This window comes from Nyctereutes procyonoides, unplaced genomic scaffold (genome assembly GCF_905146905.1).
Source record: "Nyctereutes procyonoides isolate TBG_1078 unplaced genomic scaffold, NYPRO_anot_genome, whole genome shotgun sequence".
Classification (NCBI taxonomy): Eukaryota; Metazoa; Chordata; class Mammalia; order Carnivora; family Canidae; genus Nyctereutes; species Nyctereutes procyonoides.
Genome location: NW_026575139.1, coordinates 22,339,117 through 22,358,538, shown reverse-complemented (window position 1 = coordinate 22,358,538; position 19,422 = coordinate 22,339,117). Strand labels below are relative to the sequence as shown.

The 19,422-nt window shown below is 40.9% G+C and overlaps 1 protein-coding gene across 3 annotated transcripts in view; it reads right to left on the bottom strand.

Moving 5' to 3' along the window:
* The window catches only part of VIPAS39 (VPS33B interacting protein, apical-basolateral polarity regulator, spe-39 homolog), a 32,526-nt gene that overhangs the window by 8,791 nt on the left and 4,313 nt on the right, over positions 1-19,422 (bottom strand). For all 3 annotated transcript variants that reach the window (XR_008661684.1, XM_055304263.1, XM_055304264.1), the window contains exons 4-19: positions 17,380-17,526; positions 16,522-16,560; positions 16,106-16,170; positions 15,339-15,395; positions 13,551-13,643; positions 12,607-12,640; positions 12,001-12,103; positions 10,535-10,562; positions 7,497-7,570; positions 5,328-5,403; positions 4,750-4,884; positions 3,683-3,724; positions 3,046-3,135; positions 1,723-1,809; positions 1,047-1,136; positions 526-630 (exon numbers count right to left, since the gene is read on the bottom strand). Coding sequence is in view for 2 of the 3 variants with exons in the window: in XM_055304263.1 (XP_055160238.1) it covers positions 526-630; positions 1,047-1,136; positions 1,723-1,809; positions 3,046-3,135; positions 3,683-3,724; positions 4,750-4,884; positions 5,328-5,403; positions 7,497-7,570; positions 10,535-10,562; positions 12,001-12,103; positions 12,607-12,640; positions 13,551-13,643; positions 15,339-15,395; positions 16,106-16,170; positions 16,522-16,560; positions 17,380-17,526 (1,265 nt within the window). In the remaining variant the exon portion in view is untranslated. The remainder of the gene's footprint in view (positions 1-525; positions 631-1,046; positions 1,137-1,722; positions 1,810-3,045; positions 3,136-3,682; positions 3,725-4,749; positions 4,885-5,327; positions 5,404-7,496; positions 7,571-10,534; positions 10,563-12,000; positions 12,104-12,606; positions 12,641-13,550; positions 13,644-15,338; positions 15,396-16,105; positions 16,171-16,521; positions 16,561-17,379; positions 17,527-19,422) is intronic.

The following is a 19,422-nucleotide window of genomic DNA, read 5'->3' as shown; positions in this document are numbered from 1 at the left end:
TCTGCCCTCCACAGGACCAAGACTTACCTACCTTCCATGGTAGGTCCCAAAATATGTAACAAGGAGCTAAGCTCCGTATTAACAAAAAGCTCAGCCATTTCATGCTCTGAGAGGTGAGCCAGGTGTGTTGCTCAAATAGCAAAAGTCTGTTTTATCCACTTATTTCCAACAGGTAGGTCATACCTGGCCCCAGAAAACTACCACCTGGATATTATGAATCTGCAGCATTGTTACCATACTCCCTGGACTAGTACCTCCTACCTGCTATGTTTAATGATCACCAGGATGCTATGTGAAGTCTCAGCCTAAGGTTCCCAGATTACCCCAGGATCATCACACAACTTAGGAGTAATTTCTGCTGTTCAAAGCAGTGCTTTAGATCCTTAGGCCCACAGAAGATCCTTGTATCCATGACACTCAGCAAACTGTGATCCCATGCAGGCCTTGGGAATATATACTTGGTGATACTGTGAATATGGGGACTGTCTCCTGGGACTACTGGAGGAGTAAGCTGTAGCTGCTCACCGAACTATTCAGAATGGCATCAATCTTCTCCTCCTCCGCAGATCCTTTATCCACTTTACTCCTGTACGCTAGCAACTGCTGACGATCCTTCAGGTCCCGGCAAGTCTGTACACCAACAGACACAATAAAACCTCCAATCAGACTTCTCTACGAGGGCCTTTTTCTTTCTGCCACTTCCAACATTGGGTCAAGGTTCAAGGAGAGGCTGAGAGGTTATAGTGGGATGACAGTGGGGTAAAGCACCTACAGAACTTCTTACTGAAGAGAAATCTACAGAGCTTATGTGGCTGGATTCAGTTCTATAAATTTTGTGAGTACAACATAATTATAAGAGCAAAGAGCTATCAGTCAAAGGGCTTGGAAAATAATACAAGAGAACTGGTCTCCAACTGATTCTTGCCAGATCATTTTGTCTATTAAGTCTAAATTCAAAGTACCTCAAGATCTAGGGCAGAGAATATCATAATCCCCCACTCTCCATTAAGGGTTTAACTCAGGGTTCTTATTTCTTAGGGACTCACATCAATGACGACATCATGGCATTTGAACTTGGTGGCTAAGTTCAACTTTGTGTCCACATCTTCCACCAGATTAACATACTCTTGTAATATCTATAGGAAAAGATACTTCTGAGTAATGACTCCCAGACCCATAAAACAAGGAGCTCTAAAAAGAAGACAACAAAAATCTTGAGGAAGGCAAAAGCTTCCTATCTCGTGTCTACAATTCTCATGATCAACCATAGGACTAGTTCTGCAATGGGAATGAGGTGGACTGTATGCAGTACTTCCATGCTCACCCAGGAGAGATGGGAAGAGCCCACTCCCACCATACCCTACAGCTAGATACCCAGGCAAACAACAGATGTGCTCTAGATCTGATCCAGTGCTATGCTCATTGTTCCTTGATGTCCTTTCTCAATGAGCATTCCTTTTCAATCATTTGAATAATATGTCAGTGCTTCACACAGGCTAACCACAGTAGATGCTCCTCAAAGAGGGGCAGTCTGGGATTACTTCTAAAGGGCTGAGGAGAACTTCCCTCTCTGGCCTTTTCTATCTCAAGGTCAACTACAGCCTTTTTGTTATCTTACAGCTAAGACCAGAGCAGGTCAAGTCTCCCACCACTGACCAATAAGAGTCTAAAAGGTAGGTCTCCTAGAGGATCCTGTACCTAATGCCCTTTAGGAGCTATTACCTGGACAGGGGCACTATTCTTGTGCAAAATTTCCACAACCCGATGGAAGCCAATGGGTGCTCTCTTCTTGGTGTAGCCCAGCCAGTTCTGAAAAGGGAAGATGGGGCAGCAGAAGCTAGGCAAGACAGACTCAACACACTTTGTGGCCATTCGTTTTACGGTCTGACTAGAATAACGTGGTGGTGAGTGTGGATGGATGGGAGGTGGAAGATTGAGAAGTGAAGAGAGATAAGTTTTTCAGAAAAGTCAAGAAATTATGAGGGTAGAAAGGGTCAGACATGTGAAATAAGTTCTTAGATCCACAGGCAGAAAAAAGTCTGTGAAATATGGCTAGATGAAATAAGTAATTTATTTTATAATACTTATAGTATCAAACTTAATCTGGGTAGAAAAAATCCTATCTTCTATGTGTTTATATTTACATAAGGATATTTGTATATCATGAGGAAAAGTCTGGAAAACTAACCATTGAACTTTTAAGAGTGTTTGCCTTGCAGAAGGGACTGAGACAGGAGCATGTGGGCAATGAACAAGGAAATTCATGTAATTTGACTACGCTCTCACATAGTGTTTTTTATTTTGACACAGACATGTATTGCTTTGGTAGTCAATGTAGCTAACTAAATAATTAACAACCACCACCATCATCACCAAAAAACAGGTAGGGGGCACCTGGTGGGTTCAGTAGGTAGAGCTTGCAACTCTTAATCTCAGGGTCATAGGTTTGAGCCTCATATTGGGTTTGGAGATTACTTAAAAATAAAATTTTAAAAAAAGCAGAACCCCAAACAACAACAAAAACCTAACAAAGGGTATAAACAAAAAAAATCAAACTCATAGAAGAAAGGATATTTAAAATATGACATGACAACCAATGCAAGATCCTTGATTAGATCCTGACAGCAAACAAACACAAAAATAAACAAAAAGCTCTAAGAGCTGATTTGAATACAGACTATATATACAATGATTTTACAATATTAATGTTAAATATCCTGAAAATGATAATAATATTGTGGTTATAAATGAAATAACTGCTTAAGGAGAAGTATCATGATGTCTGCAACTTACTTTCAAATGGTTCAGCAAAAGAAAAAAGAGCAAATATGGCAAAAATGTTAATAAATGAATGAATTAAGACTATTAGTATGTTTATCATACTATTCTTTCAACTTGTCTTTCAGTTTGACATTTTGGAAAACAAAAAGTTGGAGGAAAAAATGTAAACCAGTAAGTAGAATGTGAGATTCCCATGAGGTATGGGGTAAAAAGATGATTATCTCCAAGGCCCCCAGTAGCACCAAATAGTTCCAGGGTACCCACCTTCGTGGTAAAGAGGGCATCAACATCATGCCAGGCTCGAAGCTTGGCGCGAGCAGCCAGGGCTGTCAGTACATACTGTTTGTCTGGAATCTAAAAAGCAGAGACCAGGGGAATTAATGAGGAGTAGAAATGCCTCAGGGGAGAATTCTGGAAAAGACAGGCAAAAATATTCCCTGGTGTTGATTATGCCCCTTAAAATGCACAAATTTCTCAAGTCATCAAGAACCTTTTCACTCCCAAGCCCCCAGCACTGCTGCAGGCCATTCAGTTAGTCTTCCCCCACTTCCCACAAACTCATTTTTTCTATTCTTTTTTTAAAAAATATTTTAATTTATTATTCATGAGAGACAGAGAGAGAGAGAGAGAGAGAGAGAGAGAGAGAGAGAGGCAGAGACACAGGCGGAGGGAAAAGCAGGCTCCATGCAGAGAGCCCGACACGGGACTTGATCCCAGGTCTCCAGGATCACACCCCGGGCCAGAGGCAGCGCTAAACCGCTGGGCTACCTGGGCTGCCCTCATTCTTTCTATTTCCAACCTTGAATATCAAGGGACTTCCCATGCAGGGTTATCAGGCAACATCCACTCCATGTAGTTACTCTCATACTACTTTACCAGACACTGACCAATTTATATCTACCTTAAATGTCTTCTTCAGGTTGACTGGACTGCTGAACGTCCCCTAGGATGAAGGTGGAGAAGGAATTTTACTGTTACTGACTTTCCCAAATACTACCCAACCTAACATTTTTTTTTATTAAAGATTTTATTTATTTATTCATAACAGACAGAGAGAGAGAGAGAGAGAGAGGCAGAGACACAGGCAGAGGGAGAGGGAGAGAAGCAGGCTCCATGCAGGGAGCCTGACGTGGGACTCAATCCCGGGTCTTCAGGCTCATACCCCGGGCTGAAGGCAGCGCCAAACCACTGGGCCACTGGGGCTGCCTTTCTTTCCACTACCTAGACATTGTACATTTTTCTCTGTAGCCACTTAAACCCAGAAGTTAATTTTTTTAAAAGATTTTATTTATTCATGAGACACACACACACACACACACACACACACACACACAGAGAGGCAGAGGCAAAGGGAGAAGCAGGCTCCATGCAGGGAGCCCAGTACGGGACTGTGGGATCATGCCCTGAGCTGAAGGCAGATGCTCAACCGCTGAGCCACCCAGGCGTCCCGAGAAGTTAATTTAAGAGACAAATTCCACCAGGTCTAACTGGATATCACCACAACTTGGCAAACAAGACTGGATTAATATATACAGTGTATTTCTCAATTTTATGCTAATCTATCACAAGATTGATCACACATTATAATCATTCCCATCTATGATCATTAAAAATTGAACCTTTTCGAAACAATTTTTAAGTACCCACAAACACTTAACACCTTGCTGCTCTTCTTTATACCATGTGAATCCATTTGAAATTATGGACCTTTGAGCAGGGACTCTGCAGGACCAGCACTGGGGAGACAATGTGCTAATGCCAGCATGCCAGCTCACCAGAAGCCACATAAACCCTTTTAAATCTCTTTTTCCCTGATGGCTCATCCTTTCTGAGGGCCAGGAAAGCTTCCAGGTGGACTTCCCCAAGAACTATACATACCCATCATTAAGAGCACATTGAAATAACTGGCTTCAACCTATATCCCTCTTGTGCAGTGAGTGTGTGGGGTCTTTCACATTTTGCCTATACCTCAGCCTCCGTGTAATGGTAGAAGCACGAGTAGAAAAGCGTTGTCACTAATGGCATGTTGAGGATAGAAGCTTTGCGGGGGTGCTTCCGAAAGATCTCAGTCTGTCCTGCTGATTCCAGATGTCGATCATTTGCCTGTAGTGAGTGAACCAAGTGAAAAAAAAAACAATGTCTGCAGAGTAGAAGCAGGAGAGAAACATTAAATACTATAGCAGTCGTGCTTCCTATCCTAGGGAAGAAGCAAAGAAGAGAAAAAGAAACTGCCCAGGATAGACCAGGGGAGTTTAAAATCTGTAAAATGATGAGATTCATGTTGAATGGAGGAAAACTGGAGAAGTAAGGATGAAACGAGTTCTGGGAGGGAGAGAAAACACACTTCCAGGTTAACTGCAAGTGAGAAGAAAAAGGATGCCTGAGAACAATGAAGGGAAAAGTGCTAACATATAAAGAGGAAATGAAAGACTCTTAGAGAATGTAACAGGAAATGACATATACGGCAGAGCATAGAGGTCTCCTACATGCTGAATGGCACTGAGCACTGATATCGAAGCAGAAAATGTAGAGACAAGGAGTCTAACCTCAATAATGATCTGTCGTTCCAGGAGGGTATAATGGTCTTGAATATGTGCAGAATCTTCTGCTGAAAATGGCAAACTGGTAAAGAGCCAGAAGGTTAGTACCTCTTTCTCTACTGAAACAACAAACCCAACTAAACCAAATCACCACTGTAAGCATAAGAGGCTCACGGCACTTCACAAATTTGATCCCAATGTACCTTTACAGCATCCCTGAAAGGCAGAGAGAGAGAAAGCAGAAAACAGAATAGACCTTTGGCTGGGATTTTGTATTTTAGGTTTTGCCAATTCAAGAGGGATCCTGAGAGGCATGGCAGGCTTAGTTGGTAGAGCATGGAACTCTTAATCTCAAGGCTGTGAGTTCCAGTCCCATGTCGAATGTAAAAAAAACAAAACAACATAAAATCTGGAGCACCTGGGTGGCTCAGGCAGTTGGGTGTCTGCCTTCGGCTGAGATCATGATCCCAAGGTCCTGCGATCGAGCCTCACATCAGATTCCCTGATCAGTGGGGTATCTGCTTTTCCCTCTACCCCTCACTCCCCCCACTTCCTGCTTGTGCTCTCTGCTCTCTCTCTCTCTCAAATAAATAAATGAAAATCTTTTAAAAAATTAAAATCTTTAAAAAAAAAAGAGGGATCCTGAAAGTCCACAAAATATATATAGTAATCAGTGGTTTTGCTGAGGAATGAGTTAGAATCCTCTCACTGTGGGAGTTGGAATGTTTGACAAACACATCACTTAGTGAGTGAATGAGCTTGGCTGACTGCCCATCATCCACAGTGAAGCACTGTGGTTCCTGTCCTAGCTTAATGTCAGTGCTTAACTCTACATAAGGGATACTTACATTTGTTAGTTATTTCTTTCTTTTTCTTAAAGCTTTTATCTATTTATTCATGAGAGACAGGCCGAGAAATAGGCAGAGGGAGAAGCAGGCTCCATGCAGGGAGCCTGATGTGGGACTCAATCCCAAGACTCTGGGATCACGCCCTGGGCCAAAGGCAGAAGCTCAACCGCTGAGCCACCCAGGTGTCCCTTGTTAGTCATTTCTTATTGCAGAGATATAAGGTAAAATTAAATTACCAGGCATGGTGGTACATGTATAGATCACTAAAGATCTCAGACATCGACACAGATATCAAGGATCCCATCTTCAACACTACATTTACACATGAAAAAGTTGAGGGACAAACAGTATCTTGCCTAAAACTCATACGTGGTAAACCAAGATGTAAAGCTAGGAACCGAAGCCAGATTTTAGGCTTGCAGTTCACAGAGCTCTCCTTTAAAAAGTGCTGCCTTAGTCCTGCACTCCAGTCACTCCTGGAAGATTTCTGAAACTCAGTTACACTATCCCAGATTAAGTGTGAGCCATAGCCAAGTTTTAGAAGAGATAAAGAGAAACAGCAATAGGTTTCAGTTACCTCACTATTCCAACTTTTCTCTTTTTCACCAGAGGCCACTATGACATAGCTCAGTATTTGGTAATGTTAAAATTAAGGATTACACGGACAAAGACAAATTTCTAAATATGAATCCTAGAATTCCTGTCCCATGAGGAATGACTAAAGCAACTGTGAATATTGAACTTGGATTAAGGCCTCCTGGGTAGATGCTCTGCATGTCTTGAAAGATAGAAGGAAGCAAGTTTCAGCTCAATATAACAAAGCATTTAACAATAATGAAGGTTGTCTGACAAAGAACAAGCTACTTCCAAGAGCAGTGAGTGCTCATCACTGGAGAATAGTATGTGGGGCTGTTTTTTACAGGGTCTTATATCCTGGATGAACACCTATGCTGAGTGAGTGGTTCTTGTGGTCTGGGGTCTCGAGGATCAGTAACCACTGAAAAGAACATGGAAGGTAAAGTGTTGCCAACCTTTTCAAAATATAAAATCATAAAAAAAGGGAGAGAGGGGGAGGGGGGAAAAATCCCAGAACAAATGGCAGTCTTTCAAATTAAATTAACTGTAGAAAAAAAACTCTTTAGATTGCCTTTCTCAATTTACTACCCATCATTGAAAACGTCTGCAATCACTGAATGAGACCATCTTTAATGATGTTTGTATGACCCACTGTTAGCCTTTCCCTTCAACTGCCTATCCACTCCACCCTCATTTAGTCTCCTCAGTTCTCTAAGATTTATACTTAAAAACATTTCTCTCCCATACTTACCCAACGCAGGTCTTAAGAAATTCTTTTCGTTTCTCAGGGTCCTGAATGTTCAAGTGCTCACGGTAATGAGAGAGCTACAAAAAGAAAGAAAGAAAAAGAGAAGGGGGGGAGTTGAACTATTTTGTCTCCTTAAGGGTGAGGTAGCTATGTAAGTAGACTTTCCATCCTTAAAAACGTAATTCTTCATTATCAGAGATTCCTGTGGGTGTGGATAGGTGTGCACGTAGAGAGAGAGAGTAAAGAGTAATTCAAAATCGCTTTTCGGGGATGCCTGGCTGGCTCAGTAATTACAGCGTGTGACACTTGATCTCGGGGTTGTGAGTTCAAGCCCCACACTGGATGTATAGATGACAAAAAATTTTCAAGGGCACCTGGGTGGCTCAGTGGTTGAGTGTCTACCTTTGGCTCAAGGTGTAGTCTCGGGGTCCTGGGATTGAGTCCCACATCAAACTCCCTGCATGGAACCTGCTACTCCCTCTGCCTATGTCTCTGCCTCTCTCTCTGGGTCTCTCATGAATAAATAAATCCTAAAAAAAAAAATCTTCAAAATCACTCTTTATCTATAACTGCAATATCCAATACAGTAACTGATGCCCACATTTGGTTTACATTTACGTTTAAATTAAGTTAAACAATTCAGATCCTTAATTACAGTAGTCATTTTACCACATGACTAGTTGGACCATATCCAACAGCACAGATAAAGAATACTGCCATCATCGTGGGAAGTTCTATGGGAAGTTCAGTGCTGGCCTATAACAAGGCACTGAGTAGGCAAGCACCTAGCTTTACTTGGAAGCTTGGCTTTAGCCTCACTAAAACCAACTTTTGCTTCACTAACCCTAACCTTAGCCTTTGAAAGGCCAAAGAATGAAATGCTTACTTCAACATTATTTTTGGCATCTTTGACCTTATAATCAATGATAGCATGATCCTGTAAATATCTAGTAATTAACATCAGTAACATGAATAAGTCATGTCTTCTGATTCACTGTTGACACCTAAAGATTCACATTTAAATACTTACTATAGGTTCTACATATAACTCTGAAAGAAAATCTCCTTATGGGCTTTCTATTTTGGAATTCTAAAAAAAGAACTGAGGTTTAAATCCCTATTTTTTTATTACAAGGGCTGAAGAAATTAATGATGATCGTAAAAACTGCAATTTTATGTACAATTATTAAAAACTTGTCAAGAATTGAGGTGCCTTGGTGGCTTAGTCATTAAGCATCGACTCTTGGTTTTGACTCAGGTCATGATCTCAGGGTCCTGAGATCGAGCCCTGCGTTGGGCTCCATGTTCAACACAGAATCTGCTTGTTCCTCTCCCTCTACTCCTCTTCCTCTCTCTCTCACATAATGAAAATCTTAAAAAAAAAAAAAAAAAAAACTTCCCAAGAATTAAAAAATAAACAGATTGACAGTTAACATGAATATTAAGAGAATGAACTGGGTTTAGGAAGGACACTATATCCTTTTAGAAACAAATGTATAAAAATATAAATGATAATATGAAACAGAATAATAGAGATTATATCATAATCTAATCTTCATAAAATATCTGGCATATAACCAATCCTAGTATTAAAGTAATCTTTAAGAGCTATAATTAATTTTTATTGTTCAATTCCACTTTGGCTTTAAGTCTTTGAAGAAACTCCTACTTAGATAACCTTCCCGCTCTGACGATAAACTGAAAACAGACTATTAGCTTTGACAATTCTGAAGTTTGTAAGGTTGGAAAACTCTAAATTTATATACAACAACATGCATGATACATCACCTTCAATTAAAAAATAATAGAGAAAGGAATAAAATAAGAAAAAGTTTTAGAGGAAAATGAGTTACCCAAAACACATTTATTTTCACTAATCAAGCTTCAAAACAACAAACTTTGTAAGAATGCTGTATGAAGAAAATTCCTTACAGTTTCAAATCTATGGAGATTAAAAGTGTAAACCTTTTCCCAATGACTGCTACAGACTGCCAATTATTTTCAGTAGATTATGATAAAGGATTTCTGAGATTTTCCCATGCTTCAAATATTAAGTACAAGTTCCTTTTACAAAATGTTACTGAAAAACATTTTCCTAATTATATTCTGCTGTGCAAAGGTTAGCAATATTATTAGACGTGCCAGCTGAATGTGAGCACTGATCTCACCACAAACATGTGTGCAGTGACCAAAGGAACAATCCTGCCATTGATGGTGCTAAGGAATTCCAACCCCTGCACAATAATGGCAAATTTTTAAAAGTGGATTGCTATAGTTTTAATAATATAATGAAATTTTTGGTACGATTTCAGCTTATACTTGTATTCCATGAGTTTATTCTAAAATGGTAAAAATCTGGGATCCCTGGGTGGCGCAATGGTTTGGCGCCTGCCTTTGGCCCAGGGCGCGATCCTGGAGACCCGGGATCGAATCCCACGTCGGGCTCCCGGTGCATGGAGCCTGCTTCTCCCTCTGCCTGTGTCTCTGCCTCTCTCTCTCTCTCTCTGTATGACTATCATAAATAAAAAAAAAAAAAAAAAAAAAAAATTAAAAAAAATAAATAAATAAATAAAATAAAATGGTAAAAATCTGCCAAAAATCTGTTTTAACACTCAATCACTGAGCTCTCCACCGAAATGTGTATTGGGTGTATCATCAGCTTGACCTATCCTCCTTCTTGGCCTCTATATGGTTTCTCATCCCTCTTAGCTTACATTTTCCAGTATTAGAAGCCAAAACCCAAAAGCTCCTACAAACCAGGAACTGAAACAATTAGAAAATAAAAAACAAATTACAAATTGATCAGGCCATTTTTTAGTCATTCAAAGAAATATTTATTCATAAGCCCAATCAAAAGAGCATATAAAAAGAAATAGTACATCATTTGGATTAAGTTTGTAGGCTTCCCAGATGCCTTTCTCTTCTGGATACAATCAATACCAAGGAAGAATACTGTTAACTAGTCTGGGATCTCGGAGGCTGGGTTTTGGCTTAGATTTCTGTTAAACAGGTCCCCAACTGAAACAAAGGGCCACACTTACCGCAAGCTCTTCTGTTCTATCTAGGAACCTGGGGAGAAGCAGAAGGGAGCAGGGCATTTTTATCTATTGACGTGTGGCAATATAACCTCACAAAATAGGGTAGCTGCTCTAGGAAAAACACAATTCAAATTCATTTGCCCTCATACGTGAATAAGCCCTCCTCTTCTTAAAAAGAATTTCTTCTACCAGTAACCTCTTGAAAACACATAGTGGATCAGATATCACTGTTCCCCTGACCGCTCTAGCTGAGTGAAAAGCAAGGACAAGAAAGCACTGCAGGACACTAATAACTTTGTAAAGTTAACAGGTCTGACAGAAAGGTTCAGAGCCTCCACAAAACCTTGGCCCACGTAATCTTATAGATTTGAAAAGATTAAAGCACTCTTCTGTCAGTACAATCTTGGAAACAGATTTTCTATATTGTTCTTCGTTGTTTTCATGCATGGTGTAGAAAGGGTTCTGTCTCTCCCAAAGGTGGTAAGGCCTTGGAGAATAAAGACTTTGTCTTCTAATTCCTCCTTATTCTGAATGGACCGCTATAATGAAATCACTGGTTTGGCCTAGAGGTGATGCTTAATAGTCTTGTTGATCGGGAAGGGAAGGAGGAAATAGCCTGCCTCAATGAACAGGTCTTCTGCAAATTCCTGGCTAACTCTCTGTAATCTTGGCCCTGATCAGGTGAACTGCTTTCCCCACCTTTGTCTTTGGGGCAGCTCATCACGGTGCTGGAGTCACTGGATAACTGGAGTTACCTTGGACCAGATATCAGCCTCAAGAGGGGTTCCAATCCCTTCCCTGACACTGAAGAAAAGACATACTAGATATACAATTTAATCTACTGGCAGGGGAAAGGAAAGGAAAGGAAGGAAAACATGGTAGAAGACACTCCCCTGTTCCAGGCCTCCAGCCGGTATGCCTACCTCTTGCCTTTCCACCTATTAGAAACCCTACCTAGTCTCAATTCCTAACCACTTCCATGAGCCTTTCCTTGCGTATCCAGACTGAAGATTTACTTGCTTATTCTGCTCTTCCATTGCATTTCTCACTAGCATCACTGGGAACCAAGTAATAAAAGATACCTTAATCTAGGTCTTTTATAATAAAATGCTTAAAAATATTAATAACACAGACTAGACATTATGCTAAGTGCTTTCCCCACACTAACTCCTTATCTTCACAAGCTTTGAGGTAGGAATCCTCACTTCTCACTTTCTCAACGTGACTCTATGAACTAAACGGTGGTGCCAGTATTCAATGCAATGCAGGTATGTTGGACCCCAGGGCCTGGTTCTTAACGATCTGCTACAGTATCATTTTATCACAGACTGAGCTGTATTATTAATTTTCCCATCATTTTTCATTATCTCATCTAACAGCAAAAATGGACCGTGTCTTCTCTCTTTGTATACTCCAGAGTGCTTTGAATAAAGTGCTCAGTAACTACAGACAAGATGATCAGTGCTTACCTTAAGAGGTCTAAAAGCAGCTTTTGATCCCCTATTTCTTTAAGGAAGTGAATGAGATGTCTCAAGGCAACCTGTCGCACTTCCAGCTCTCGGAAGAGGATCTCTGGCAGGCAGGCAGGAGTTAGGTGGGGAAAGATTAAAGCCTATTACTCAACTGTGAAATTGGTCTCGCTCCTCATCATTCCAAACAACTCCTCAAAGCTAATCGCAAGTGAGAAACAGCTTTTTATGGTACCCGGTCCTATGGCTCAATCCACTGCCAGCACACTCCATGGTCCAGGGCAACCCCTAGCCATTCAGGTGGCCTTTGGTTCTTACCAACCGAATCAGTAGGCACCTAGCATGGACTCTGACATAAGTCCTCAAACCAACACAGCCATCTATCTGTCCAGTATATAGGGAGGCTCCAGTTGATGTAGTTATCACCCTACAGAAGGAACAACTGCCCTCAGAAATGAGACGGATACTCTGAACTTTTAGGCCACCCCAGCTGTCTCTAAAACAGAGCTGATGACAGTGAATTCTGTAGGAAAGCCACCAAGCCATTCTCCCTTCAAATGTAGCAGGCATCTCATTGACTGAAGATTTCTCTCAACATACGCTCACCTTTGCTCAGTGTCCTCTTCAGGAAGATCAGAACCTAGAGGAAAACGGAACAAAGAATAAATTTGACTGCTCAAACACAAAGCCTTGCTCTGAGCTCCTGATGTTTAGGAATGAGGTCAGCGACTCGTTCAGAATCTTGGCAGGTCCAGACAACAGATTTCCCTCTGTGACAGAAGGACAGGTGACAGACATCTAGAATTGAGCTATGTCTAAGAGGAGTCCACCTGCCCATTCCCATACTGGCAAGAGACACTTCCCTCTGAGAGAGACCATTCTCACATACATCTCCCTCAAAAGACTCGTTGTTTTTGTTTTATTTTTATTTTTTTTAAAGGTTTTTATTTATTCATTAATCAGAGATACAGAGAGAGGCAGAAATGTAGGCAGAGGGAGAAGCAGGCTCCCTAATGCAGGAGCCTAATGCAGGAGCCTAATGCAGGACCTGAGGTCAGGTCCCGGGATCACGCCCTGAGCCAAAAGCCGATGCTCAACCGCTGAGCCATCCAGCGTTCCATGTTTTTATTTTTTTTTAAAGATTCATTTACTTATTTGAGAGAGAGCATGTGCATGCACGCATTCATGCACAAGCAAAGAGAGAATCTCAAGCAGGCTCCCTGCTGAGTGCAGAGCCCAATGTGGGACCTTGAGATCATGACCTGAGCTGAAATCAAGAGTCGGTTGCTCAACCGAGCCACCCAAGTATACCTCAGATTAGTTTTTAGAACAGAGTGGCCAACTTGCAGCTTCTTGATTATAATTAAGACGTCCACATACAATATACTTCCTACCAGCTAAACCTCAGAGCATATATTACTGAGAATCCTACACTTCAAGAAGAATTCAAGATCTCTACTAGACATTTAACCTGAAATGTTACAGTTCTATTCTGATTGGACTTTGAGAAACTACAATTAAGCAAACAACAAACAAAACCCACAACTTACTGCAGTAATTACGTTTCCATCATGCATGCTTACTGCTTCCTCCAGGAGCTGTAGCTTGTCCTGTAAGGAACGGAATCTTTCTAGTGAGCAGACCTGGGAGAAGAAGAACAGAATTAGTGTGCAAGGAAGTCCTAAGGTCCTGATGGAGTCTTGCCAAACCCAAAGGGCAGAGATCACTTCCCCCCTCTTTTTAATGAGGTATAATTTACATACAATAAAATCTACTAAGGGTAGAGTTCAGTGAGTTTGACAAGTACATATCAAATTCCATGCAACTACCACCACAATAAAGATATAGAACAACTCCATCATCCTTGTCAGCTTTGATGTCAACAGCCCCCTTCCATCCCTAGCTCCTAGCAACCACTCATCTTTCAGTCACTAAAGTTTTCCTTTTCTAGAATTTCAGGAATAGATTCATACAATACATACTCTTTTACATCTGACTTTTTTCTTAAGATTATTTATGAATTTATTCATGAGAGACACAGAGAGAGAGAGAGAGACAGGCAGAGGGAGAAGCAGGTTCCTTGCGGGGAGCCTGATGTGGAACTCAATTCCAGGACCCCAGGATCACGCCCTGGCAGACCCTCAACCACTGAGCCACCCAAGCATCCCTTTTACATCTGACTTCTTTCACTATCATATTTCTGAAAGGAATCTAGATGTTGTGGTGAGTACTACATTGATTCGCCGGTAAGTAGTTTTCATTGTATGGACATACCACCATTTATCCATTTACCTACTAAAGGATATTTGGGTTATTTCCACTTTGGGGGCTATTATGAATAGGGCTGTTGTGAATACTGTGTACAAAATTTTTTTTTTTTTTTTTTTTTAGATTTTATTTCAGAGACAGAGCAAGAGCGAGTGAGCGTGCGAGAGAGAGCTCACGCATGTGAGCATGCACATGGGGGGGAAGGACAGAGGGAGAGGGACAAGCAGACTCCCACAAAGCACACGCCTGATGCAGGGCTCAATCCCAGGACACTGAGATCATGAGCTGAAACCAAAGTCAGACACTCAACCTACTGAGCTGAGCCATCCAGGTTGCCCCGGTGTATGAAGGAGTCTTTGAGCATACGTTTCCACTTATCTTGGATTGTAAATGTCTAGCAATAAAATTAAGTGTATGTTTAACTTCGTAAGAAGCTGCCAGACTATTTTCCAGAGTAGTTTTCACATTTCACCTTTTGTACTTTCAGTGTATGAGAGGTCTAGCTCCTTTACAGCCTCCCAATGTTTGGAATGATATTTTTAAATTTAGCCATTCTAGTGGCTGTATAGTAGTATCTCACAGTTTTAATTCACATTTTCTTGATGACTATTGATGTAGAGGATCTTCCCAAGTGCTCTCTGGCTATTCATGAACTTCTTGTGATATAACTGGTTAAATCTTATGCCAAGTTTTTTATTTGGGTTACCTTCTTTTTTTTTTTTTTTTTTTTTAGCAAGTATTTTTTTTTTTTAATTTTTATTTTATTTATGATAGTCACACAGAGAGAGAGAGAGAGGCAGAGACACAGGCAGAGGGAGAAGCAGGCTCCATGCACCGGGAGCCCGATGTGGGATTCGATCCCAGGTCTCCAGGATCGCGCCCTGGGCCAAAGGCAGGCGCCAAACCGCTGCGCCACCCAGGGATCCCAAGGGTTACCTTCTTATTAAAGATAATCATTATTGTTTATGTATTCTGGATAAATATCCTTTATGATATATGTATTTTGCAAATAGATTTCTCCAGCCATAATGGTTTTTCCCCACCAGAACACTTTCTCTAAGTGGCCTTACCTTGCCCTTCCGAAGACGTCGCACTGTGTCACTGGGGCTCCAGTCATTGCTGTAATCCTGGAATATTAGCAACACATGAATCTCAGGAAGTTAAGGGATCAGAATCATCAGTATGCCAGCTTCTCACCTTAAACTCATCTTTATTCTCTGATGTGGAAATATTTTGTGAGAGAGAATGAAAGAAAAAAAAGTGAAGAACAGGAATGGTCTCATTCTGAGTTTCTGAAGGAATTAGAACAGGGACAATTCAGGCAAGAAGAGATGGATCAAAGAAGGAAAGAAATGAATGACAAAACCCTATGCCTCCTGATTCAGGACTTCATTCCCTAGATACAATTAGTCGCATCTGGGGATTCTAATTAATGGCTTTGCAGACAGAAGGAAGAGGAAGACGTGTTCCTCTTCTGGACTTTATGATACAGTTTCTTCCTTAGGAATCAGTTTGCTTTGTTATGTGCTTCTTGGGAATATGAGCTCCACTGAGCTTCCAGACCACAGCAATGATCAAAAGTTTCAAAGTACTGCCTCCCAAAACCAGTACAATGGTTAAGGAAAGTGTGCTAAGACAGAATCAGAAAAATAGATTTTGAGTCCCACTTCTACCACTTCATAGCTATGAGACCCAGAGCAAGCACTGATATTTAGATATCCAGTATTCTTGTCTACAAAAAAGTTAAAACAATAGCTGCTCAAAAAGTTGGGAAGATCAAGCAAGATAATATGTGTCAAAGTGCTTTGAACTATGTAAAGTATAAGATATGACTCACCCTGTACTCCCCCTTGGGTCTGCCCAGCTCTGGAGCATAGCTTTTGGCAGGTGCATCTGACAGAGCTGAAAAAGAACAGGCAGCTGGCTCAGAAGGACACCACCTTCATGTCAATCCTTTTCTCTACTGCTTCCTTCTCACACACACCTTTTTGACTTGTGAGGTTCCCAGGCATCTTTATGGCCCAAAGTAGACCTCAGCTCCTCCCCAAAGACAGTATCCCTAGAAATCACTCTTTGCTTCTATAACCAGAATGATCTTGACCTCCTTCCTCAGTATCAGAAAATTTCTCTAATAATGGTGCTAGATTCAGAAGAAATTTCATCTAATTACCACCTGTCCCCATGACTCCCCAGACTGTACCCCATAGCAGTAACATCTCCCACAGCAATCAAGAACAGAGGGTCAATGCTTACCATCAGAAAGGGACTGGAAACTTCCAGGTCTAGTTCTCCCTGAAGGTAAAGAACACATAAGGGAAGAGCCATTTCAGAGCTGGTTAGGGATGCAGTATGTATAGAACCTTTTTTATGCAATATGGGAACTTGAGGCTTAAAAAAAAATTGCATTCAACTTTAGAAATTTGAGATGCCATGAAAAACATAGGGAGGAAAATTTTTTTAATTGTGGTAAAATATACGTGACATGCACTTTGACATTTTTTGCCATTCTTAAATGTGGTTCAGTGGTACTGAGTACATTCACACTGTATAACCATCACCAGTATACATCTCTGGAACTTTCTCATCATCCTAAACTGAGATTCCGTACCCATTAAACAGTAACTCCCCATTCCTCCTTACCTCCAGCCCCTGGTGACCACTATTTTACTGTCTTTATGGACCCGACTACTCTAGCTATCTTCTAGAAATGGAATCATACAGTATCTGTCCTTGTATGTCTGGCTTACTTTTTTGAAGGAACTGCCATCCTGTGCCCCACAGTGGCTGTATCATTTTATATTCTCACTGGCATTGCACTGGGATTCCCAACAGCAATGCAAGGGGGTATTCTGGTATTCAGACCCAGGAAAATTTATTCAAAACTTGCCAACACAGCTAAAGTCAGTTTTGTTCACGTTCCTGAAACCCAGTCCCATCCCTCTGAATTTCTCTCTCATTGCTCCCACTTCTAATCCCCAACTGCCAGCTCCAAAGATAATTCTTTATCTGCCAATAATCTTTTTCTTCCAGAGTAAATGAAAATTATAGCCTGAGTGGTTTTTTGAAAAGAGAAAACAAGGACTCTCTGTCCCTTTAACCAGTGCTCTTTACCTCTAAAAAAGCTGCTCAGGGAGTAAGTAGAAGTAGGTTTGGGCAGTTGTGTATAGGTGGAGAAGCTATTTCGGCTCTTTAGCTGTTCACGCCCCTCCTGGCTTGACCCACTATTTCCAGCAGTCTCTTTGATGGACCATGAGATACCTGTGAGATAGTAGGAACTAAATCAATGATTCTCATTCATAATAATTCTCGACATTCAGCATTCTGACAAACACTAAAAGTTTTTCACCAGAGGCCCTGGTCCCTTATTGCCTTGGACTTAAAAATTTGGGGCAGGGAGGAAGGATAAAATCAAATAGAATTAATCAACAGAAAAAAGAACAAAGGAAATCAATAAATGGATCACAGAAATTCAAGTGGCTGTTAAACATATAAAAAGATGCTCAAGCTCACACTTAATAAGAGAATTACACAAAGTAAAGTACATTGAGATACTACAGGCCCCTATAAGATTGGCAAAGATCTGAGGCTTCTGGGTGGCTCAGATCATGATCCCGGAGTGATGGGACTAAGCCTGCATTGGGCTCCTGCTCAGCAGGGAGCCGGCCTTTCCCTCTGTCCCTCCATCCCTCACCTTCACCCTGGCCCTATCTCTCTTATGCTCTGTCTCTCTTACTCTACACTCTCTCTCCCACAAATAAAATCTAAAAAAAAAAAAAAAAAAGAACTTTAAAAAAAAAAGATTGGCAAAGATCCAAAGTTTGGTAATACTCTGTTGGTAAGGCTGTGGGGAAATGGGAACACTCAAACATTGCTGGTGGGAGTACACTGGTGCAACCCTTGTGGAGAACAATTTGGCAATATCTACGCCATGCAGATGCAAATACCTCTGCCAGTAGTTCCACTCTAAAAATTTACCTTTCAAAAAAAATAAAAACAAAAATAAAAATTGACCTTTCATGTACTCATATTGGACAAAAAACAAGGTTATTGATAGCAATATAAACAAGGAGAGATTGGAAACAATCTAAAGTTCATCAAAAGTGATTAAATAAGTTATGGGAAATCTACACAATGTAATGCTATGCTGCTGAAAATGAGAAACTTCTTAATGTACTGATATAGAAAGATCTCCAAACTATATTGCCAAGTGAAAACAGCAGGGTATAAAGCATGCTACCACTGGTGTAAAAAAGGGAATAAGAATGCATATTCCTATATGCATTCCCAAATGTAAAAAGAATCTTTAGTTGAAACAGAAGAAGGAAACAACAGCAGTGTTTTGGGATAGAAGGGACTAAGAATAGTAGATGCAGGATAGTGTGGGAGGGAAACTACACCGTATGCCTAAAATATTTGATTTTTAAATCCTGATGGTATTTCCTATATTAAGAAAAATTTTAAAAATATTCTAAAAATCAGATGGATTCTGCAAAGGTGTTAACTGGTATTATAAGACAGCTAGACAGCGAGATCCAGTGGCTAAGGAAGTCAGTCCTGCCATCCAGTTATTTTTTTTTTTAAGATTTATTTATTTATTCACGAGAGAGAGAGAAAGAGAGAGAGAGAGATAGGCAGAGACATAGGCAGAGGGAGAAGCCGGCACCTCACAGGGAGCCCAATGTGGGACTTGATCCCAGATCCTGGGATCACTCCCTGAGCCAAAGGCAGACACTCAACCACTGAGCCACCCAGGCGTCCCCTGCCAGCCAGTTAAGAGCAATTAAGCCAGCAATTCCAAATATGACTGACTATTAGAAGCACTTGCAGTACCTATTGCAAATTAAGACCCCCACTCCACCCTTATCCCCAAGACCTACTGAATCATTCTCTGAAGTAAATCCTAGGAACCTAACAAGCACCCCAAGTGAGTCTGAAACAGCCAGCCAAGCATTAGCCCCAGGATGGCAGACCTAGAGAGCCATATGGAAACTACTGCTGTTTTTTCCTCAAATTTCTTCTGGGGTTAAATTTCCAAATGTATGTTCATCTAAAAATAGTCTACCCTCCTTCCCCTTCCTGACAAGCACTGAGGAGACAAGCAAGTGGGGTCTTCAGAGTGACAAGAACCCTGAATATCAATCCCTTCCTACAGCC